The sequence below is a fragment of the Abrus precatorius genome, unplaced genomic scaffold (assembly GCF_003935025.1).
Source record: "Abrus precatorius isolate BTA unplaced genomic scaffold, Abrus_2018 Scaffold9, whole genome shotgun sequence".
Classification (NCBI taxonomy): Eukaryota; Viridiplantae; Streptophyta; class Magnoliopsida; order Fabales; family Fabaceae; genus Abrus; species Abrus precatorius.
In genome coordinates, this window is record NW_020874439.1 from 10,666,902 (window position 1) to 10,692,719 (window position 25,818).

At 34.6% G+C, this 25,818-nt stretch overlaps 1 protein-coding gene across 1 annotated transcript; it reads left to right on the top strand.

Moving 5' to 3' along the window:
- The first annotated feature begins 18,161 nt into the window (after nucleotides 1-18,161).
- LOC113850287 (phosphoribosylglycinamide formyltransferase, chloroplastic-like) lies at nucleotides 18,162-25,487 on the top strand. The gene is made up of 6 exons (XM_027480763.1): nucleotides 18,162-18,789; nucleotides 23,589-23,700; nucleotides 23,932-24,108; nucleotides 24,202-24,328; nucleotides 24,935-25,062; nucleotides 25,178-25,487. The coding sequence occupies exons 1-5, from the start codon at nucleotides 18,384-18,386 to the stop codon at nucleotides 25,046-25,048; spliced, it is 936 nt and encodes a 311-aa protein (XP_027336564.1). The 5' UTR covers nucleotides 18,162-18,383; the 3' UTR covers nucleotides 25,049-25,062; nucleotides 25,178-25,487.
- The last annotated feature ends 331 nt before the right edge of the window (nucleotides 25,488-25,818 follow it).

The window sequence follows — 25,818 nt, forward strand, 5'->3', positions numbered from 1 at the left end:
CTTGCCAATTCTCTGGAGTTGCCACTTTTCATGCTGAAAGTGACTACTTTGGATGCGCGTAGCCACTATGAAAGGCAATAGTGACCACGCACAAATTGCTTCCAAAAGTGGCGTCCTGGAGCTTTCTGGAGTTGCCACTTTTCATGCTGAAAGTGGCTACTTTGGATGTGCGTAACCACTTTGAAAGACAATAGTGACCACGCGCAAAATGCTTCTCAAATGGCGTCTCTAGAGCTCTCTGGAGTTGCTACTTTGAAGGTTGAAAGTAGCTACTTTGGAACCTTTAATGCCCAGACTTGCTGTAGTTGCCACTTTTGCTCCTAAAAGTGGCTACTTTGGGGGCAACTTTCATCCAAGGGCTAGGATATCTTAAAATTAACTTGGGGACTCTGCAAAATTATCAAGACAATTAAAATTGCAATCTATATCTATGTAATTAAATGCAAATTAACCAAAAATTAATAAGCCTATGATATTTACTCAAAATGTGATTTCTATATTATTTGCACTATCTAAGTCTATTTTTTCTATCAAGGAGCACCAAAAAGGCAAGTAAAAATAAAATAAAAAGTGGATTCATCAACAAGCTTTTAGAAGTTGAAAAATTTACTTCAACAAAACAATTGAAAAATTCAATTTTGTTAGATGTGAGGAGGAATAATATGTATATAAAATGTTTAGTGATAGCGTAATCATATCTGTAACACCTATTTTCTACCAAAATCCTGTCTTATTATATCATAATTTAAGGCTTCTATAAAACGATGTACCCAAAATAAACATGAACAAGAGATCATTCAAATCAACATTTTAGCGGAACTACTTACAAATTACAATTCATTTCACAAGGGAATAAATTTTGACTTTCAATTTTCATTGTTCATTTAAAGGCACATCCGCGAACAGTCATAATAAATCATGTAACACCTTATATTTCTCTCCTCAATATATGAAGAATTTTCATAAAAATTTATATGGTAAAGTAAATGTTCTTTCAAAAACTCTCTAATGAGAAAGAAACGATGAAATGATATAAGGTTCATATAAGTACTTTAGAAAAATAAAGATTCTAAAATTTTCATCAGCAGCAAAAAGAAATAGTTGTTTTACAACTATTTCAAAAGAATGTTATAGAATTGAAAATATTCATTACATAACTCAAAATAACTAAGTCCTATAGCAGTTCTCATCCATCCATGCACTATGAGCCTGATACTATTCGTCCTGGTTTTCTGAAAAATGTTGTGTAAGGGTGAGTCTCTACCCTACCACTCATACATTACACATATTCATCACAAAGCACATCTTATCACGATTAAAGAAAACATCATGGCATTACATATCACAATGTCATATAAAGCATATTCTTATCTCAACACATATTATATTCCACAGATTCACAATTTCTTTTACTTTTATCCGCGCTTACCGCGCCCTGTGGCCACAGTTATCCGATGCCTCTATCTCGAGGTCTTACACATCCATGTAAATAGTCGCCGGATGGCCCAATGCAATACGGATACAACGCATGCAATAAACGGCCCCTTAGCAAAGGTAATGGTCAGGAGTTAAGTCAAGAAATGAGTGTGTGGCCATGTGGTGCATTCGAACACAATATTCCGTACACAATCCCGAATGTCACTCACCACCCTACATTTCCCCAAGATATACCATATCGTCTCCATCTTCCACTCCCCCAGTGTATCTCTGTAACTATTTACATCATATCCTTTTCCATCTTATACTCTTTCGAGTATATTCACATATGCCATTTATCATGTTCACACATATTTTTCATTATATTTCCACATACCTTTCATCATATACATCAAACCATGGCATATTCATAATACACATCATTTTTACATGAAACACTATATTCAAACATGAAACATTCATCTCGTTGTATATTTCATATCACAAAATCATATCAACAATCCTCAATATACCTTATCATGCCCTATTTGAACATAATATCACATTTTCACCATGTATTCATCATAAAATCATATAAATAATCAATAATTCTCACTTTTCACTGATTATTTTTCATAAAACAATGATTATTCCACATATAATCACATACATGACAAGATCTATGGGAATACGAGTAATAAGCATAACAAAATGTTAAAGTAGAGCCCCTTTTACCTCAAAACAGAGCTTTTACAAAAATTTAACCGAAGATTTAACTCTAGAACGGAGGTTTTCCAAAGAACATCATGAACATCTATAAGAAAAAGGAAGAAGAAGAGAAACGAACGGTAAATCTAACTTCAAATTTAGAGAAACTTACTTAAAATCCTTTAGAACGGACGTAGAATCACAAATCTGAAGAAAAATCTAAGTTTAGGAGGTTTAGTATGGGAGAAAATGGCGAGATATAGTCTTAGAACCTTTGAGAACCTTGGATAGGAGTGAAGAAATGAAAATTTCGTCTGAAACCCCCTTTTTATAGAAAATTTTTGAAAGTTACTGTTCACCGCCGGAAACATTGTTCACCACCTTACTGTTCATGCTGGAAACACTGTTCATGGTCACTGTTCATGCCGAAAACACTATGCACACACACTGTACACGGATTGTACACGTACTGTATGCGGATGTGACATCAGCCATGACGTCAAGCTGATGTCATCATCACTGTACATAGACGGTTTCACTGTTCATACGCAATTTACTGTTCATAGCCGGTTTTAATGTTCATCGACACTGTTCATAGGCGGTTTTACTGTTCACTTTTTTTTTTTAAATATAAATTCTATCCAAATCTATTCCAATTATACTTTAACAAACCTCATTTTATTTAAATCAAAATGCAGGATGTTACAAATCTCTTCTCATACTACTCAACACTAACAATGTCAATCTATTGAAATCTCGATGTAACCATAATTCAGTTCATCGCAGCAACTCAAGTTAAATTGAAGAGGTAATCAACTCAGCGAAGCATTTTCATTAAGTCCTTTCATTACAAGATCATATATTCCAATTAATCCAGTATCTTAACAACATGCTAATCATTTTCGTTAATCCTGCTAAGCATCCGGGGAAAAATTTCATAACAGCAATAGAGATAAGCGTTTAGCATCGCATACCGTTTGAAATAAAATTTTGAAAGTATAACGAGGAGTATATATGTATAAAAAAAGAAATAATTATCCAGCCAAAAAGTCCAAGGTAAAACCGCAGTAAAGCAAAATCCCAAAGTTTAGTATTTCAAAAGTAGTGAAAACAACCAGAAGCCTATGAGCAGTGTTCATCCATGACAAAAATAAAATAATAGGCTATAAATAAAACTCTAACGAAAGGGAATCCTCACTAAGGTCGGATTCCATTCCATCGGAGTTGGGAGAATCATCCACTGGCTGAGGGCGCAGAGAGGGCTACAAGTCATTCGTGTCGCTGTCAATCCAACCAATAGTAGGTATGGGTGAACGAGAAGTAGGTGATGGTGGTGAAGGGTGTCGTGTAGAAGGTCCAACTTCATCGGAAGAAAGCGCCTGAATTCTCAGGGAATGGCGGGGTACAGGTCTAATGGAAGACTCAACAATTTCAATATCTTTCCACTCAGGTGCAGGAGAAGGGCTGGGACAAGAGGTAGGTGATGGGTCAAGATCTATAATGGTTTTACCTTTTTCAACAAAAGTTTTAAGCCGTTTAACAAGAGGTTCCTGATGTGGTGGAGAAGGAGGGGGTGAGTGAATGATGATACTCCTCTCGGGCGACAAAGGTACAAAGATGTCGGCAAAAAGGTGGTCATTCCAATAGGGCTTCCAACCATCCCTTGGTATGTGGGGCGGCGCGTCACTAGATTGTACGTCTATGCCTCCTTCCCTTTGAAGTCCTCTCCCCAAATCCTCGTTTGTTGTGGGTCCATTTGTCACACATTCATACAAACATATCCTGGCCACAGTGAGCTACTCCGCTTCACTACCCCCAAGGTTCTCCTCTTGAACCTGAACACTCCACATTCTCCAGCTGTGCCAAATTGTGGCCTTGACTCCCTTTTTTACCTCTATGCACACGGATAATTCAAACAACCAAACGCATACTCAGAATCTCTTAAGTTTCAATGTTCTCATTCTCGGTCAAACAAAACAAGAAGAAGGTTGATATTCTTTCTATAAATTTTTGTCAAGAAAAAGGGTGAGTGGTAAAAAAATAGAAAAGTTTTACAAAAGAGGCTAATTTAACGAAGTAGAGAAAAATGTTGGTCAAAAAAGAGATGAAGGACATAATAATAATAATAAGATACAACACACGATATTTTAAAATCATCCTCTATACTCAACCGAAAAGCATCAATGATGAAGAAGAGTAAGAATATCAAACAATCATCTACATGCAAAATCATCTCAACCATGATCGAGTTCATGCAAGCCATAAAAATGAAATTTTTACAATATCGTTCAAGTAAAATCATCAGGGATGAGAGGGAATATTTTACTTAAAAGTTTTTCAGCGAGAACTTAGAGCGAGGGTGAGAGAAAGACGCATGCAAATGTAGACAACCACACACAATCAAGCACAAACATGAACTCCCCGAACCTGGTTTGGAATAAGAGTGAAAGAGAAATAGGAGGCTCGATCTTGATGTTTGCAAGCACTTGTCCATGTAGTGGCTCCTTGGCGGTGGTGAGAACGCTGAGGGAGATGGAGGCAGGCAACGTTAATGGCTGTTCGGTGGTTGTTGTCTCTTTTGAGAGGGTGATGGAAAGCGTTATTCACAAGAGAAGAGAGTAGAAGGCACATTGTGAGAGTGAATGGAAGTCAAGAGAGAGGTGTCATGATGAGGTTGAGAGTGTTTTGGAAATAAAGAAAGGAAAGGGCGCGTGAGAATAAGGAGAGTGCTTATATAGTGTGAGTATAAAGCCCATGTCCATTCATCTCCAAACGGCATGGCAGTCAAGAAGCTGCACAAGGAAGGTTTAAGGTTAGGTTAAGTGAAGTAACATGGCCTTTAGCCTTCTCCCTAGAACGATCACGCCCCCTGGTGTTCTAGTGCAAGTGAAACTTCCCATTAAAAGCATTAAATGCACAGGGTGGGAAAAGAAGGAAACATTTAATACTCCACACATTTCCAACAATTTATCATCAAGGGAGAATAATATGAATGGTGGGTCAGTTTCTGTAAGGCCATGCAATTAAGGCAAGGTGGTTGTTTAATTTTTTCTGATGGAGGGAAGAGGTTCTAAACTTTCTACATTCCGATCACTTGAAGGGTTGTGGCTCTTAGTCTACTCGTGAAAAGGGTGGCGCCTCCTTTGGGCCATGTGCACACACAAGTCTCCATAAGGGTTAGCAATGAATGTAATGCAATTAAAGAAGGAATATATGATTAATGTTGGGCACAGTTTTAGGGAAGTAATTGCTCCAAGTGTAACGTTCTAGGTTGATTGGCATGCCCAAATAAATGTAGGCCGCGGTTTGGGTTATTGTGGAGGGAATAGGGCATGCATCTCTTCACTTCCTCTTGGTGTTTAATGCAGGTGGGCGCAATTAAATGCGTCTAGTGGCGTTTAGATGAGAAGATGGAAGGTTTCTCGAGTAAGTGAAAAAGGCATGGGAAACTTCCTCAATAAATGTTTACAATATTTATGTCAATTTATAATGAATGGTCTACCCTAATTAAATATGCATGAGAACACGAAAAGTCTGCAATTACGGGAGAGAATAAAGACTCCATTCTCGGCTGCACCATCAATGAGAGATTTTCAAATAATTGCCACTTAAAGTGTAACGGATTATGATGGGGCGGCTGCTCTTAATTATGGTAATTAGGGAAAAATGAAAAGGTTCATGTATACCCATTAACTAGGTCCAAGTGGACATTTAAGGCAAGGGAGGGATTTATTACTAACGGCTAGGGAGGTAAAAAAAAAATTACAGGTGTAATTCTTCCATCTTAGGAGAATATATCATAATTAAGTAAAATGAATTAAGAGAATAATGTAAATAATAATAATAATAATAATAATCATGAAGAAAAAAGGGGTCCACCTATATTGACTCAAGGACAACTTCGTCCTAGGGTTAGTCTTGCTAACCTAGGGTTGTGCAAGGTATTTTTGCCACATGATCATGAAGCAACTTTATTCATACATATCCATATATAATGTATCAATCATCATCACATCATCGCACAAAAAAAATAAAAAATTATTGCACAACAAGAACTCAAACGATTCAGACCATCATAAAAAAAAAACTTTGGCTAAAAAAAATCAATTAACCATGAAATATTTTAAGAAAAAAAAATGAAGTGCAGAAACGCTAACTAATTTGGGAAATTCAATATGGTTAGACCAAAATTGGGGATGTTACAATATCTTCTTAGTATTATATGTGAATGACATATTACTCATTAGGAATGATATGCCAATTCAGGAGAGACAACCTATATTCTAGCAATAAAGATTTACAAAGATAGATCTAAAAGGTTTTTTGTGCTCTCACATTCTATGTACATTGATACCATCTTAAAAAGGTATATCATGGAAAACTCTACAAGAGTTTATTTGCAAATAGAAATTGTAGTTACTCTCAATAGGGATAATTGTCTTAAAATAGATATATATAATAACCAACAAGTTTTTTCTATGGATTCATTCACATATTCTGCTAGTAAGAGTTTCATGGTCAAGAAGTTGATGACAAAGATTAGTTTCAATGTGGATACACATAAAATTTTCACACTATTGAAGAAGCATTTATGATTCAAAGAGATCACCAACAAAAACACGTTTAAAGTCTTGTATGATCTAATATGATATATCTTAAATACAAAATAGATCCTATTTATTTTGCTGAGTGTTTGTATTACAAACACTAAACTTTTAGACATTTTTCATGTAACATCCTTATTTTATTATTTATTAGTTTTGTATTTGGTGTGAGTTGTTTATGCTTGTTGCTTGAAATTAGAAAAGTTTTAGATGTGTGAGTTGCAGGATTTTTCGTTGTAGTGAGATGTGTCTCGTTGTAGCGATAAATCAGCATCTAGAATCAGACATTCTGATGCTCTCTCGCTGTAGCGAGGAGCTCTAATTGTAGCTAGAATGACAGACAACAAAATGCAATTTTGTCTGATTTTTTCGCTCTAGTGAGAGAAGGTCTCGTTGTAACAAGAATCACTTGTTGTAGCTAGAATGTCCCGAGTTGAGAGGTATTTAAGGATTTTCAATTTGAGAAACTTGGATTATAATCCAAGTTACCATCCTCCTTCATTCCCTTTGACATCTCTCCTCTTTTTATCATAAAATTTTTGAAAAATCTCAACCTTTCTCCAATTCAAACTTGGGAGTTCACTTTCCTTGCTTCTTGGTAAGTTCTTAGAGCTTGGTTCTTCATTCCTTTGGTTATTTTCTTGTTTTTCCTTCTCTAAATAAGATTCTTTGTGATATTTAGGAGGAACTCAATGTTTTGAGCAAGATTCCTAAAAAATCCTTCATTAAACTTCTATTTCAAGGTAAGGAGAGCTCTATCTTATTACTAAGAATGTGGTTATGTTTGTATCATGAATATGTTGTGATGAAATGCATGATTGAGTATATGTTGGATGAGAACATGTTTTTGTTATGTTTGAAGTATGTTTTGTGGTGTTTGATAAAGTGTATGATCCTTGATTTGAGTGTATATGCATGTATGTGGTGGACTGAGTCCGAGGGGATTAACTTTCAACAATGATTAATTGATATATGATGTAATAATGAACTAAAGTAAAATAGTGAAATAAAAACATGACTAATATGTTAGTAAACATATAATGAAAAATATATAGATAAGATGGAAAATATGAAATGAGAAAGGAATACGATAGAGATGAGTATAGATAGTTCAGAGGTACACTAGGAGTATGAAAGATGGAGACGATTGAGAAGTCCTAGAGAAATGAGGGTGGTGGATGGTCTTCTTGAATTGCGCAAAACAAATGAGAGTAAAAGCACTACAGGCATCACACTCATTTCCTAGCTAATACTCTTGATCATGCTTTTGTTAAAAAGGACCGGGTTGGCACACGTTGTATCCGTGTAGCTGCAACTATCTATGCTTAGGAAGACCTCGAGGGATCCTAGGGGCATTGAAAGTGAAATGAGAACTCTAAGGATTAAGAGAGAGAAGAAGAGGAATAAGCTGAATATTTAAAAATTGTTGCATGTATATGAGTATGATTTTGTGATATAATTGATTATTGTATAGTGTGACTAATTGTGAATGTATGCTTGGTAATATGAATAGAGACTCATCCTTACATAAATATTTCAGGGGGTGAAGATGACTGCTCCAAAGAGATAATTAGGCTTGTAGATATTTCTGTATATAATAGACTTAACTATGCATTTAATAAATATCGAAAACTATGTTACTTTAGAATTGTTGTACATGTTGATGATGTGCCTAGGAATATCATTATGATATAGATGGAACTATATTATAGTATCTTTTTTTATTCCCCTGTAAGTAGAATACATCATACCCTCTATGTATATATATTCTTTGGTACCGTGAGAATTCCAGCAGTTGTGACCTATTTATTTACATATCATGACCATGACTATCTCGGAAGACCATCCAGATGGACTTTTGAGCAAATTACTAGCATGCAGGTTACTGCAGATTCAGGTGATCATTATCTTGGAACAGGTGATGACGTCGATTATGAAGACTTGGCAGAAATAGAAAGTTGGCATGGGACCAATTAGTACTAGGTTCTCAGTGTCTGGTGTATTTTTGAGAATGCTCTGAGACTTAATTTGTCAACTTGATGTAATTATTTTGACTGTAAATGTTATTTTAAGTCTCATATATTTTGACAAATAATTTGTAAATTATTATACTTGATATGTATAAAATGCATATTCAGTTCTTAATTAAGAAAATTTTGATTATAGATTATTACATTCTTTAAACTCATTGCCTTTTCTATTAATATTGTACTTATTTGAACATTTTTATTTACAATGAATCGATCCACAATGAGACTTTCATTGATTTGATATAATAATATTTAATAATGCAGAGAATGGCATTTCCCTCCTATATAATCAATAAAGAATGCGATTTCCATGCTTTAAAATTTTAGGATGTTACATATCACACTAGGAATGTACTTTATTTTAAATTAAACATTGAAAATTACACTAAAAATTGAATATTTTTATCATAGAAAAATATTGTTTGATAAGTATTGATATACTACACTTTAAATTAAACAAACACTAAAAGGTAATAAATATTACTGGTAAAAAATTACAAGTTTGATTCCAAGATTCTAGATTTAGATTTAAAATGTATGGCAATATTTCAAAAACTATTCTGCAATAAAAATTAACGTTTTTTTATCATCAATATCTACTATTTTTATTTAGTATCTTTTAAACAATGAATAAAAGAAGAATACTATTATTTGATTTTAAGATTTCAATTTTAGAAGATTTTTCAATACTTGTAAAAAAATTTTAAAAATATTACCAAATCAACAATTAATAATATTCTATTTCTTAATTTAGATATGGTATTAAATTTTATTGAAGATCTAATTTAATCATTAGTATAATTTTTATAATAACTTACATATTAACTATAAAAATAATAAAATAACATCTACAACAACACGAAAATCTTACTTTTTTTTTTGACTTAATGATATATTTTTAATGCTTTTTTAATAACTAATTACTAGAATAAACCAAAAAAATAACATATTCTTTGTTTGAGGTAAATTTTTGCCACGTCAACTTATGTTTCGTATTTAAGTAAGACCAAATTATTTTCTTTTATTTTTAATGAACTCAATTCGTCTAAAAGGGCATGAAACACTCCAGAATGCAACATGTGTTAAAGGTTTTGTATAAAATAGAGACGAAATGCATTAATTTATTTCGTCAAATCTGTAGACCAAAAAATAAATTTGTCTTTTATAGTGACGAAACTTTTAGCTGACGATAAGTGTCAACATCTTATGTATTTCATCTTCATTTAGGACGAAGCTGTAGGATGATGACACGTGTCAACATCTTATTAATTTTGTCTTTATATGAGACAAAATTGGTATTACCCTAGACAATAGACTATCATTACACTTTAATATCCAGCAAAATTTACCCATATAAATGCTACACTCGATAGATCAAAATGGAACTGAATAAAGACTTGGAATAAATATTACAAGTTAGTTATAAATTTGGATATTTTGTTGAATATTTTTATTTTTGATAAATTATTAAAATTGAAATATTTTTTAATTACTTGAATAAATAGAGGTAGTTAAAATTGATGAATATTTACTAAATATATTTTTGTGTATGTTGGAGTTATAAATTAATTTTTTATGTATTGTTAAAAAAATATAGAAGTTATGTTAGTAGATGTTTTATATTAACTTGTTTAATGATTAAAAAATGGTATTATATTTGTTGTGAATATTTATTTTATATATGTTGAGTACGAATAAAAAGATATTAATTTTTTTAATATAAATTGATGTGAAATGTAGTAGGATGTTTTGATGTCTTAATAATAATAATAATTTATTTTTATTATTTATATAAATAAGTATAATTGTAATTGTTTATTGATATTGTATTTTTTTTATAAATGCAAGATGAATGAGATTATTATTATTGTACATTGGAATCGAAAAATTGTTTTGGAAAATGAAAGTGTGACATTTAAAGGTAACAAAAAAATGATAAAGATAAGAAGATGGATCAACTTTCTAAATTTGAAAAAAAAGATTCATCATAAGTTAAATCTTAGTAATAATCACTTCATATCAATTTCTCGTTTTATGGTTAATTCAAGCGCTAAACAATACATTGCATTGGATATATGTGATGATGAAGATATTGATTGTATGATTAGTATGTATCAACAATAAAATATTACAACTGTTATTGAATTATATGTGGATATTGCATTTGGTGAGAGTTTAAGAGTTGGCTCAAATATGTTGAATTTAAACTTATCAATGTCACCGCCTAACCTTATGGAAATGGTGAATATAAATATTACAAAAGGTATAAATTAAGTTATTATCATGATTTTTGATGTATTTTTAATGACGATGCATATTGAATAAGTGTATATATATATTTGAAGGATGTGCAAATTTATGCAATTATGAAGATGAAGATGAAAAAGTGAATAGTGATGGTGATGATGATATTGACAAAGGACATATTCCGTTGGACAACTCATTAGATACAAATGTAGATGGTAATTTTGATTCAAATTTAAATTTACGACAAGAAAATATTAGAAATATTGTTAGGTGAAAAGTATATTGATTAAATTATAATTTTTTTTATAATGATAAATAATGTATGTCTGTTTATATATAGGTGTAGGTGAAACCTTTTTAGAATGCTTGCCCATACTACAATTATATTAATTAGGAATACTTTGACCAAGAAATTGAAGTTGAAAAAATTAGTGAAGATATTTAATGGGTTATTGGAGATCCCTTATATGACTTTATTATTTGACTCCAAAGATAAAGTTAAAAATGCCTTAAAACAACATGCATTCTAAAATAAGGTTTATTATTTGTGGATTTATTATTTGACTCCAAATATTTTTTTTTGAAATTATCAATTCTTTCTATAAATAAAATTTTGAAATTAGATTCTAATTTTGGAAAAAAATTTGTGGATTTATTATTTGACTCTAAATATATATTTTTTTTTGAAATTATCAATTCTTTCTATAAATTTGAAATTAGATTCTAATTTTGAAATTTTTTTAAAAATTTATTATTATTATTATAAAGAAAATATTATAATTTTTTAATAAAAATATGAAATGGAAACAAAGAAATACTAAAATATTAATCCGTTGAGAACAAAGACCATAAGCACAAACAGGTTGCCTGAAGAAGAAATCTTGAGGAATACTAATAACATATTTATTTTAATATACTTTTAATTATTAGTTAAAATTTATAAAAAGTTATAAAAGTGTGAGAAAAATTATTAATTTAAAATAAAAAAGACTAATTAATATTCAAATTCCTTACAATAATGCAATCTCTGTAATAAAAATCTCGACTATCAATTTTATGTCCAAAGTTTATAAAAATTATAAGAGATAAATGATCTTTTAATTCTTGTACAAGACTTTTTTTTGTAATTTTGTTCTAATTGGTAACAAAATTTGTATATTAGTTTCTTTATAAAATTTATTTTTAATTTTATTTATATTATTACGATACATGATGTAACACCCTCTTCTCATTTTTTGATAATTATGTGTTATTTAATTAATATTAAGTAGTATTAGAATGCAATTAGATATAAGTTTGAAGGATTTTTAGAGGAGTTTTAATATAGGAGATTTTGTCAGGCTAGAGATTTATTATTGAGTAATCTATAATATTTTATACTTGTTCAATGTTAATTGAAGGATTATTTGGTATTGGAATAGATTTAGATGGAGTTTGAAATTATTTAAAAAAAAAAAAGTGAACAGTACCGTATGAACAGTGTCGGATGAACAGTAAAACCACCTATGAACAGTGCAAAACCGCGTACAAACCGCGTATGTACAGTGACTGCTGACGTCATCAGTGACATCATCATGACGTCATGGCTGACGTCACATACGCGTACAGTGCGTGTACAGTATTTTTTGGCATGAATAGTGCTCTGAACAGTGTTTCCGGCGTGAACAGTAGGGCGGTGAACAGTGTTCCCGGCGATGAACAGTAAATTCCGGCTGTGAACAGTAAATTTCGAAAATTTTTTATAAAAAGGGGGCTTCACACGGAATTTTCATTTCTTCACCCCTATCCAAGGTTCTCAAAGGTTCTAAGGCCAAAAACCACCATTTCTCTCATACTAAACCTTCCTAAACTTAGATTTCTCGCCAGATCTGAGATCCTACGTCTATTCTGAAGGATTTGAAGTAAGTTTCTTTAAGTTTGAAGCTAGATTTACCGTTCGTTTCTCTTCTTCTTCTCTTTCTCATAGAAGTTCATGGTATTCTTAGGAGAAACTCCGTTCTAAAGCCAAATCTTCGGTGAATCTTGCTATAAAACAAGTAATATTCAGTAGATCTAGTGTGAATCGTCATTCTGAGGTAAGGGGAGTTTATTTTAACCTATGAACTACGTTTTGAACGGTTTAATATGCTATTTTAAGATGTTTTGATATGATTTTGTTAGATCTATTGAATAAAAGCTATTTTCTAAGCTGTAACTGCTGTTAATTGATTTAAAATGCTGAGATTTTGGCTGATCTATCTTAAACTTGCCTTAGCTGAGCTGTTAAAATAATTTTGGCGGTGTGCATCATGCTGAGATATATGTTTTGCATCATTATAGAGCCGAGTTACATGTTTAGGTGGGTAGACGTGTAACGGTAAGTTCATGCTGAGCTGCTGTGCTGTGCTGTCTGGATCCAGATACCGGAATGGGTCGCTCCCGAACCGGCTCGGTTCCTTCTGGATTACTTAGGCTGTGAAACCAGTTGGAAACCGTTTTCATGCTGTGCATTAGATGGGCTGGAAATGCATGGAATTATTGCTGTGAGAAATATTTTGCTCTATATATATGATTTTATTTTAAGTTTGGTAAGCTCACCCTTGCATTTCTTTCTATGTCGTTGTGTGCGTGTGTACTGCGATGATCGTACGGTGGTACGTGAGCAGATGTAGCAGGTGTTGCATCTACTTCACAGGCTGAGGGACCAGTGAAGAAATGATTGAAGCTGGGGTCGAGTAATATTGCATCAAAGTCCTTTTTCCTATATTTTGAGACCTCATGTAGAGGGAGCTACGTAGTATAATTTTGGGTATTTTTGAATATTATGAACTAAATGTAATATTATGTTGTTCTGTTGGATATTTGTTGTAAGAAACTCTGTTTTATTTTGAATGAGAAGAGAATTTCATAATTATATTTTCTATACTTTATTTCAAATAAGTTTGTGATGTAGAAACAATGTTCTCGGTTCCTTATAAAGGGGGTCGTGACAGATTTCGCTTAGGCGAGGTAAACCTCGTCCATGTAAGATTGAGCGTGCACAAATATCTTGCTGCAGGGCTATATCGCTCAAGCGAGATAAGATAAATGTTGCCCAACTATCAGCTCACTCAAGCGAGAGTAATCTCGCTCAGGTGAGATGGGTCGCTCAGGCGAGGACCCACAAGAGAAATGACATGCTCTTTGGACACCATCTCACTTGAGCGAGATGGAGCTCGCTCAAGTGAGCATATCAAAAAAATAGTGGGCAAGACCATTGTCTGCATATCTCGCTCAGGCGAGATGCTTGTTACTCAAGTAAGATGTCCCTCATTCAAGCGAGAACGCGCGAGACTAAGGGGTATTTAAGAGATTTCTCACATGAGAAATTTATTTTATTAGAAACTCACGTACCTCTCTTAAGTTTTCTCTAAATCCTTTCTTCCTTTTACTCAGATAAAAGCCTCAGAAACCTGATTTCTCTTTATAATCACGCTTGGACATTGAAGCTACGTGGTAGTATGATTCTAAGTAAGTTTCTCCAGAGCTCCACATAATTCTCTACCTTTTAACCTTCTTTAGTTGCTTCATGTGATATAATTTCCATCATCATACTACCACATACCATTCCCCCCCCCCCAAAAAAAAATAAAAATTGACCTTGTCCTGGAGGTCCACAATATACAAGAAAAGAAGGTAGTTTATACCGATTTGTAAAATATGCTGTTGAGCAATGTTTGAAGTATAGCTTTCACTATTGATAATGTTAAATGATCTGTCTCCCCATTCTCAATTAAAACAAAATAAACTACATGATTTAGATGTAGGGAACACAATTCAAACTAAATTGAAGAAAATTCAGGTCCATAAGTTGCTTCAGAACTGCTGATCGGTACAGAATTAAAGACAACTGTGAGTCTATTATTATGAGATTAAACGGACAATGAGCCTGGACTCTTACAATGGATACCGGAGCCTAAGCTCCTCAGAGAAATGGTATTTTATCTGTCTAAACAGAAAATGAAAAATACTAACTCACCTTTCCTCCTTATCCTATTAACACGCTGCATAGCATTACAAACTGGCAAGCTCAGCAGCATAACTCTCTTCCCCTGCACATCCCTTTTCCTTATGTGTATACACCTTCCATGTCATGGGCCTCCCATGATTTGAGCCCATTAGCTGATCCGTGACTGGTACTAGGTCATTGTCCACATGAGATCCAATATCTTGTGCTCTATCACTTCCTTCCTCAAGAAGAATAGCGTTGTCTTGTCCCCAAGGCTGAGATCAATAAATTGACTTCACAAGTTCAGTTCGCAAGTAGCATCCTCCTAAGCCAATTCTTGCCACTGAATTAGAACTGCCTTATTTTGCTGCCAGCCTTGACAATCTCCTGGCTAGCCAAAACCTTTTCTAGTGCAAAAGTTTCACGAACATTGACCTCCAAATCAGGTGGTAATTCTGTTTCTACTGCATAATTGCAAACAGCTTTGTTAAGCTGTGATACGTGGAATATAGGATGAAGCTTTGAAAGGGGGGGAGGTCAGCTTGTTGGTTACACTCCCATATTTCTCCAACACCTGAAAACGACCATTGCTTTTGGTTTTGGCACCTAATCATTCACCCACATAGGTAATTCTTTTGTTGGTGTCAGCTCTTCTTCTCTTGTTCTATGGATCCTTGATTATAGGGTCACAGACCACATCATTGGTAATAAATCTCTTTTTTCTACTATTTCTAGATCTGATTATTTACGCTTTGTCACTATGGCTAATGAGTCCCGAAAATAGTCTCAAGGTGTAATGACCTTTTTCTGACGACCAAAATACCTAATTTTTTTTTGAGATGAAAATGTAATTTTTTTTGAGATGTTAACTATTTTGTGTCTTGCTTTGATTAAAATTGTGGATTAAGGTAATTAGCTTAGTATGACTCAAAGTCATGGGACTTAGTAGTTCATTGGATGGCCTAAGCAACAATCTCATCAAGAGATCATATCCTTTTCTAAATTATCAAGATTCAAGTGCTTAGGTGTTTCTATTTAGTATAATTTGATTTGGTTTTCTTAGGTAATAGAATATATGTGCCAATTTATGGCTTACTTCATTGAATTAGTTTTAGTGTAGTTAGTACTATGTTGAAAAACTCAATTTCCATTCCCTTTAGTATTTGTTAATAAACTTGGGCCTAACTTGCTCTCAAAAGTTAGTTCAAGTTTCTTAACATGGTATCAGAACCTATCTAGTTTTAATGTTGGGCCACCCATACATTTTGTTAAGATAACAATTGATTAGGAATATAGTTAGGATATTCATTATAAGGGTTAGGGTAGTCCTCCTCCTATGAGTTAACTTTTGGGAGTAGATTAGGTCTAAGTTTCTTAATAGTATTCACCAAGTCTAGGACCTTAAATCTTACTGTGAAATTTCACTTAACTTAGCATTCAATCATATAGTTTCATACAATATAGGCACCTCAACAACATATGCAAACATATCAATTTCATTTTCAAACATAACATGTCTATAAACCCAAGAGAGTGAGAAATTCTCAAGAATTTTCAACCATACACAATATTCACAGTTTCATCAAGTACATTCCTATCTATTCCCTCTACCCTTAACTCAAGTCATATGAAAGCTTTTCCCTCCTCACCTTTGAGAGTAACTTAGTTTGGTCAGGAAAAGATGCTTTGACTTCCAGTCTCGTTTGATCTGTACTCCACATCTTTCTGTATGGGCCAACAATTGTGTTTTTTGGGCGGTTCTTGCACTTGGGCTCGTAACTCAGGTGTTTAGAATCCGAATGAAGTATGCAAAGTACTGGCGCATTCCTTTTTCAAGGATACAAACATAGAGCTCATTAGAGGAGGTTTTTAACCAAGTTAACTAATTTTAATTAGCTAAAAACAGAATCGGTACTGTAGGGTACTTAGTTCTGAACAACGAGAATTTTTAAGTTTTGGTACATTTTCCAATTGGAGTGTAACTCAGTGATATGATGTCCAAATTGAGTTCAAGATAGCTCTTTGGAAAGATAACACTGCAAGGAAGAATGTCAATTATACCATGCAGTTGTGGGACAAAGATTTACCCAGAAAACACTAATAAGGCTGCTGCAGCAAATTCCAAAACTGAAGCACTTACAATGATTGGAGTGTAAGTGGGTGAGATGGTGTCCAAATTCAGTCCCGTCAGTCTTGTTTGAAAGCTAACGTTGCATGGATTCCAAAAATGTGCCTGCACATCAAATTCCATGTGCAGATTATTCCCAGTGTTCCATTATGTAGATCTGGTCCTGTCAGGATTTTGAGAGAAGTACTTACTTAATTTAGTCTTTTGAGGGTGCAATTGGAGTCCAAAACAAGCTTGTGATGGGTTGTTAGAAAGGTGATACTGCACAGAACATAGAAATGTGGTTAGGGACAATTTCCTACTTGTAGATTTCACTAAAACTTGAGAGCAAGGTCGTTGTTCCATTCAATTTCTGCAGAATTTCCCATTAGGCAGCTTATGAGTTTTGGATAAAAAATAGAAGTCACCTTCAAATTGAGTTCTGCAAAATGGGTTTGAAGACCAACGCCTTAAGGATTATGTAGATGTCTTCGAACAAATTTCGTGCATGCATGAGGTGCAGGATAATTATTTGCTGAGTTGTTCTGCTAGTTTTACAGCGTGCATGACAGATTTGAAGTACCTCCTTGGTTGATGCTTTTGGGGGATCAAATGAATTCCAAATCATGCATGGGATAGCTTGATAGAAAGGTTATTTTATGAGGAACACAAAAACTGCATATCTTTCTAATTATGATAAATTAGTAACTGTATATTCTGTATTAATGATGTTCTATTTAAATACATACTCTGCTGTGTCGTTGAAACACTGATTTATCCTATGTCTCTTGTTCCTTTTACTCAACAACTTGTTTCTTTTCTCCTTTGTGTTCTATTTGCTCATTTGACATCTGATTGTTTGAATTTTTTGTTCATTATTTTCTATGCTACATTTTTTTATTAAACACATCATGAATACTCACACTTGTGTCAAGGCTAATAAGAATTCTTGTTTTGGGTCTAGTTGTTGTAACACTTGTGTAGTTGTGTTTTTATATGATAAATTTATGGCTTTTTTATCCTCTTCCTTGCAGTCAATATTTACTAATTGATGTTCTTTGTGTGCTTTGGAAGTATAGGCAAACTTTTGACATAGTGCACCGTGTATCACCATCACAAAAGCATAGTTGTGTTGTTCCTTCAAGCCCCTTCAACCAGCTTCACCTCTTTTGGCACCATCACGGCTCTGTCTCTTATGCAGCGTAGAACCCTTCCTACAACTTCCAACATTTTCATCCTTGCCCATAACACAGAATACTGTACTGAACTAAGATTTGTGATTTTTTGTTTCAATTAAAATTTCCATGGAAGCTCAACCAGTTCTTTTCAGATTTTGTCTGAAATCATCATTAGTGCCATCAGGTTCAATTGTGAAACAACCATTCTCTTTAAAGTTCCCTCTGTTACCTTCACTTTCATGCCCTTCAATTCAGTCCCAGAATCTTGAGGTTCCTGGTGGAGCTTTTTATACCATCAGCATTGTGCACAAAGAAGTGTGTTCTAGTTCTTGGAGGAGAATATGTTGCAGCAGGAGTAGTAGTACTACAGAGCCAGAGGAGGGCCATGAGGTGAGGGCTCAGGTCTCAGTGAGAAGGAAAAAGCTAGCAGTTTTTGTGTCTGGTGGTGGATCCAACTTCAGATCAATTCATGAGGCCTCCAGAAGGGGATCACTTCATGGAGATGTTCTTGTATTGGTCACAGATCGAAGTGGTAATGGTTTACTTTACTACCACCCCTTTACTTTCATTTTTGCTCTTTTGCAAAATATGTTATATTGTTTTATGGTCGTGTTATCATTTAGCTTAGCTAAAATTTGTCAATTGTCAATTGTCCAAACACTTGAAATGACTACATGGCACAACATTATAAGCCAACTCAACCATTTTCCTTAATTCATAGCATTGTGTGGGGGCCTTCAAGGGCATAGTTGTTAGTAGCTCGCTATAGCGGCACTATCACACTGGTGCAGTGCCGAGCCGCCACATCATAGGGTGTTTGTCACGTCGTGGTGGTTGCGGGTGCTTTGCGGCCAAAACAAGGAGAAGTCATAGGTGGTATTGTGCGATTTTGGGGAAAGGAAGAAACCCAAAAAAAACGCACCGATTTGATTATTTTGAAGGTTAGAAAGGTCATTTACCCTTGATAAAACATATATTTCATCTTCCTCGACACTCTTCCTCTTTGCATGAAAAGTTGAAACCTCAACATAGCAATTTCTCCCCTCCTCACTGACTCACCCATTCCATTTTGCCGGAAAACTGAGCTAAGTCTGGAGGCTCACCCAATCCATTTTGCCGGAGAAATCAGCTTTTCCAGCTTCTCCTCTGCTTTTCTATTTACAGGAGAAATCAGTTTTTCCAAAGTTCACTCACTCCATTTCGTTGGAGAAATCAATTTTTCTGGCATCTATTTTGCTTTTTCTGTTTGAGCTCTATTTTACTATTCATTAATCATTCTTGCTTTTCTGTTCAAGATCTATTTTGCTGTTCATCCTCTGTTTTGCTGTTGAAGCATGGTTTAGCATTTTTAGTTTAATGTAACTTCCATGATGCAGTGTTTTGCACTTTTACACTGTTACTTGGAATGATGACTATGTAATCTTGAGAATTTCTTGAGCATATATATTAAAATTCTGTGTAGATAACATATAATATATGTAATTATAAATTTTTAAATAGCAGTCATCCCCATCCCGCAATATGCAATTATGCTATATTGTTTTAGGGGTCGGCTGCTATTTACTGCTATCTGAGATTAACAACTGTGTTCAAGGGTCAACAACATCACTGGGGCTCAATGGTTTGTCACATTTATTGATGACCACACAATGGTCACGTGGGTCTTCCTTATGAAAGAGAAATTTGAAGTGGGAAAGATATTTGAAAATTTTCAAAGCATGGTGCAGACTCAGTTCCAAGCAAACCTCAAAGTTTTCAGAACTGATAATGGTTGCAAGTATTTCCACTCATTTCTCAACACTTATCTCCAAAATCATGGAATTGTTCATCAAAGCTCATGTGTGAACACCCCCACACCAGAATGGAATTGAGAGGAAGAACAAGCACATTATTGAGGTCACTAGGTCACTCATGATATCAATCAATATGCCAAAGCAATATTGGGGAGAAGCTGTACTCACTGCAGCCTATCTCATTAATAGGATGCTTTCCAGAATCCTTAACTTCAACACTCCAGAGTCTGCACTACAGACATATTGCCCAGTAAGCAGGATCCTCAACTCTCTCCCTTTCAAGGTATTTGGATGTACAGCATTTGTACACAATCATGATCCTCATCGAAGTAAACTTGATAGCAAATCCATCAAGTGTATTTTCATTTGTTACTCACCCCACCAAAAAGGGTACAAATGCTACTGTCCCACAACTAGGAAGTTTTTTCACACTATGGATGTGACCTTTTTTGAAAGGCAACCATATTATCCAAAAATTGAAATTCAAGGGGAGAAGACATCATCTATAGAAAATGCAGAATTTCAACAATTGGAAGCGGAGATGGTTGAGCCACCAACAAAAAATGTGATTACAGCAGAAGGAACAGATTCAGAAGGAGAAGGAGAAAATTTAGGGGGGAGAAGATCAACCTACTGCATAGGAAACCAATCTTTGGGTCTATTTCAAAAAAGGAAGCCTCAATGGCAGTGTTGTTAAATGGCGCCCATGGTGGAATTCGGTGGCAGTTTATAACCTCCGTTACAGTGTTGCCGTTTTTTGGCAGTTTTTGGTGGAGACGCCACGGCAGCCGTTACTCACATGGCGGGAATGGCAGCCATGTTAGATATTATTGAAAAATGGCATTTTGATGGGTTGGGCCGCGAATCTGACCCAGTCCATAGGTTTACCCGCGCTGAAAAACCCTAAGGTTACATCTCTTCTGCCCTCTTCATGAGTCAAAAACATTTCCCTCTCATCTTCAATCTCTCTCTCCTCTGATCTCTCTCTCCCCTCCGATCTCGTTTTGCATTTTGCTGGGGTGTCTCTCTTCATCACTATTGTGCCGTTGTGGAGCGGCGGTTAGCCACATGATGCTTGCTGTGGTGAAGTATTTCTTTATTAGCAGAAGTTAATTCCTAATTGTAGACAGTGTCTTGGTGTGGGTGTGCACTTTCGAAGTGTAATGGAGAGGGGGAGCAAAAGTCCAATCTTGCCCTTGCTATAGTGTCATTTAGGGTTTTTTTTAGGGCAAAACGGACTTTTTCCGCTTAAAATTTTTTCCTTGTCAAGTGGTAAAATTTTTAGGGTTCTCTCTGCACTGTTTTTCTTCCTTCTTCTCTAAAGCCAACTTCTCCTTCATCTCCTTCACCATTTTCGCCGGAGAAGACATCCTTTTTGGCTGTTTTCCGGTCTATGAGTGGAAGGCCCTGTTTTTGGACATCCAGCTTCCATTTTTCTTCTGTGGGCTCTTTCCCTTTTTTTTAGTTTTTCCCTCTCCTATTATATTTTTTTTTTCAATTCTGTTTTTCCCTCATTTTTTTCATTTTTCCTTATTATTTTGTTTTCTTGATTCTATTTTTCTGTTTTCACTTCCAAGTTTTCTTCTTTATATTTATTTTTAATTTTCTACTTTTCTGTTGTAACGTCATCTTTTTTTCACTATTTTACAACCATTTCATTCTTTTTTTCTCAAAACCTTATGATAGGAACTGAGTATGTGTATGGAATTAATCACAGAAATCTCAGGGAGTACCCTGACATTACAAACAGAGAATGAAATAACAGAAGCAAATAATAATGACAAAATGGATCCTATGACAGCAGCCACACCCAAATGACCTTCCCCCCAAAATGATCCCCCTTGGCCAAGTGTTCAACCTCTATATAATCTCTCTCTCCCTGCCGCTCTCCTCTCCCCCGCCCTCCTTGCCACATATGTTAATTTATTAATATGTTAGAATCTAGCATAACGGCCTCCTGGCTCATTCTTCCCATTTTACCCCTTTTCCTTTGATATGTCTTTAATGGGGTCCAATTGACTTAGACCCAACACCTTCCTTCTTTTATATGTAGTTAATTTTCTAGTTTTATATTACATTTTGCAAAATATATATATATATATATATAAGAGAATGATTTTCTTATACTGGTGTAAGTTTAAAAACTTTTACATCAAATCTAAACTTTTCATTTTACTTACATCTAACGGCCAGTGAAATAATAAATTATAACCCGTTAGATATAAGTCAAATAAAAGGTTCAGATTTAGTATGACCGCCATAACCCGCCATGGCATCCGCCATAATTTTATGACAGTCTTTTTGCTTTTTGCCATGACCCACCATTGATAACATTGCTCAGGAGACAAAAGAGTCCAGCACAATCTGAATCAAAGGTGAGGAATCAAACTTGACTTCAAAATCTGCAAATCACGTAGGTAACACTGCTCCTAACCTTCCTGAATTAGATCATGTTAATGGTGACCTTGATGTACTCATTGCTTTCAGAAAGGGTGTTAGATCTTGCACTTAACACCAAATTGAAAAACATGTGTCTTATGGCAAGCTTTCTCAGGAATATAGAGCTTTGTAACTTCTCTTGATATAGCATTGAAATTCCTTGAAACATTCAAGAAGCTCTTCAACAACCAAAATGGGCAGCTGCTGTAGAAGAAGTCCAAGCTTTGGCAAAGAACAATACATGGATACTCACCATACTACCAAAGGAGAAGAAAGCTGTAGGATGGTGATGGATTTTCACAATCAAGTATAATGCTGATGGAAGCATAAACTGGTAAAAAGCCTGGTTAGTAGCAAAGGGATACACCTAATCTTGTGGGATTGGTTATGAAGAAATGTTTGCACTAGTGGCCGAGCTCAACTCACTTAGAGTAGTACTATCGTTAGCTGCAAACTTGGATTGACCTAAACCCTAAACAATACATGAATGCTTTCCTGAATGGTGATTCAAAAGAGGAAGTGTATATGCAAGTTTTTACTGGACTTGAGTCCACTAGCACCATCAACAAAGTATGCAAACTTCAAAAGTCTTTGTATGGCCTCAAGCAGTCCCCAAGAGCTTGGTTTGACAAACTGTCCCAAGATGTCAAGAAGGTTGGGTTCATACAGTGTCACACAGACCAAATCATGTTTGTGAAACACTCATTGGAGGGAAAAATGACATTATTCATATAAAATCGATCACACTCAATGTGCAATATTCTTTCCAAAATTAAGCATAATCCTTGATTTCCTTTTAAGATTGATTGTAATTACAGAATTAAAGGCCTAGATTAGGAATCAGATTTGTTTTTCTTTTCTATAAATACCTCTTGTTGTAATCTCCTTTTCATCAAGTGAAATAGAAATCACTTTTTCTGCAAATAGTTACTGAGTTAAGATCATATTTGTTGTTTGTGTGAGTAGAAAAAGGAAATTTACTTGTGTACTGGTGCTGCTAGTCATGTGTGACACGGGATGTTGGGACTATGTTTTGATTTTTCTTTTGTTTTGCCCCATGGTCTACTTAAAGTTCCTTATTTGTTTCTTTTAATACCAGCGTGTGGAGGTGCAGAGTATGCAAAAAATAATGGCATCCCAGTTATATTGTTTCCTACAGCAAAGGATGAGCGCAATGGATTATCTCCAAGTGACCTTGTTGATACACTTAGGTCTGATGCTTCTTTACATCATTTCCTGCTATTTGTATTTAACTATAGACTTTAGAGTTTATTCTTTTAATGAATCTGATTTGTGGCTTCTATGCTTTGAAGATGAAATGCAAATAAAAAACCATTGAAGCACAAATATGGAAAAATCTGTAAAGGAGACAAGGACTATTGATTTCTGCATGGCATGGAGATGTGGTTGCATTACTAACATATGATACATTTTTTAATCAGGAAATTTGAGGTTGATTTTATTCTTTTAGCTGGATACCTCAAACTTATACCAGTGGAATTGATCCGTGCTTATGAAAGATCTATATTCAACATTCATCCATCACTTCTTCCAGCTTTTGGAGGCAAGGGCTTCTATGGTGTGAAGGTGCATAAGGCTGTAATTGCTTCTGGAGCGAGGTACCCTTCTCGTAAAATATCTCCAGCATGTTTTTCCATTGAAACACTGTTTTACTTGCTTGACTACTTATTTCATTTTTCTATGTTCATCAGATTTTCAGGACCTACAATTCATTTTGTTGATGAACACTATGACACAGGACGTATCCTTGCTCAGCGTGTTGTCCCTGTGCTTGCTAATGATACTGCAGAGAAGTTGGCTGCACGGGTTCTCAAGGAGGTAGTTGTTAGACCCAGGAGTTTGCTCATACAAATAGGACAGTTTTATTGACAGAAATTCTATATGAAAATAGAGTTAGATTTCTATAACAGAATTCAATGGGCTGAGCTCTAAAAGAGTGAAGAGTACCAAATATGAGTAATGCGGATCATGAAGCAGTACAAGACATGGATCAGCTGGTGGGCTAATTCATGGGAAATCCAAAATATGGAACGTGTATACACATAAGAAAAAGAAGTGTTTTGGGGCGGGGGTGAGAGTTAGTTACATGTTGCTGAGCTGGTCAATTGGTTTGCTATACAGAATTAATATAACTCTCATATTTTGACCTATTTCTTAATAACTTCCTAATACAGAATTATAATTGCCTAATTTAGAACTTGGTCTATCAGTAATGAGTTGACAATCTATATCATTAATCAGTTCCCCAAATTAGTGAATTATAAACTATTGAACCACTTTCATCTTTGAATAAATTCAATGGATAAATTTGTAATAAGAAGCATACATGAACCTTGGCATTTATGCAATTAAAAGGCTAGTAACTTTGCAGATTTACAAGATGGATAGCAAGTGATTACTACTTGTTTTTATTTCCAAATTTAGGAGCATCAGTTGTATGTGGAGGTGGTAGAGGCTTTATGTGAAGAGCGTGTAGTTTGGAGGGAAGATGGTGTTCCTCTCATCCAAAGCAAAGAAAACCCCAATGAGTATTGCTGATTATCATTGATATGGTATGAAATTCACTTTTAAATTTCTCTGAATGTCACTTTCAGATTGTAAATATTTATATATTCTACTTTTTTCTGTGATGGTGTCTTGCATCCGATGGGACTTTTGTTCTTGCAGGGGATTTTAGTTGGAGATTTGTGGCCAATGAATCATAATTATTAGGTAGGTAAACACCGGTGTACTCATGTCACATTCCCACCAATAATGTAATAAGTAGGAAATCACCTTTCTCTTGATCCGTTCTGCCCAAACCGTTAATAAGCTCCAGTGGATTTTAATATCAGGTCACTGAGCATATTTTTGTACTCCTTCACTCCCCACACAAGATTCCATTAACGTATTATAATATCACTCCATAATTAAGAAATTATCTGCTATATTGTTTAGGTAAGAAATTGAGTTGTCCATGAGCCAATGGAACTGCCTGCGAATGCCAAAGGTGCTATGTCTATGGTCCTATCCTTTGCTACCCATTTATTTGAGTATTCTGTTACAAAATTTTTCTAGTTCTAGGAATGTGAAAGACTCGAAGAAGTTGAAGAATAGGGAACCATACAATGAAAGGTTCTGAAATGGCTTTATTAAGATGAAGAGAAGATTACAAGAGTTTGATGAATGAATTACAAGATATTCCAATCTAACATCAAAGTTGTCATTTATAGCAAAACTGACACAATTAACACCTAACAGATTTTGATCAACCCAGCTAGAAACACGTGGCAACCTATTAAAACAACCTCACCAACTAAAGGCTTCGT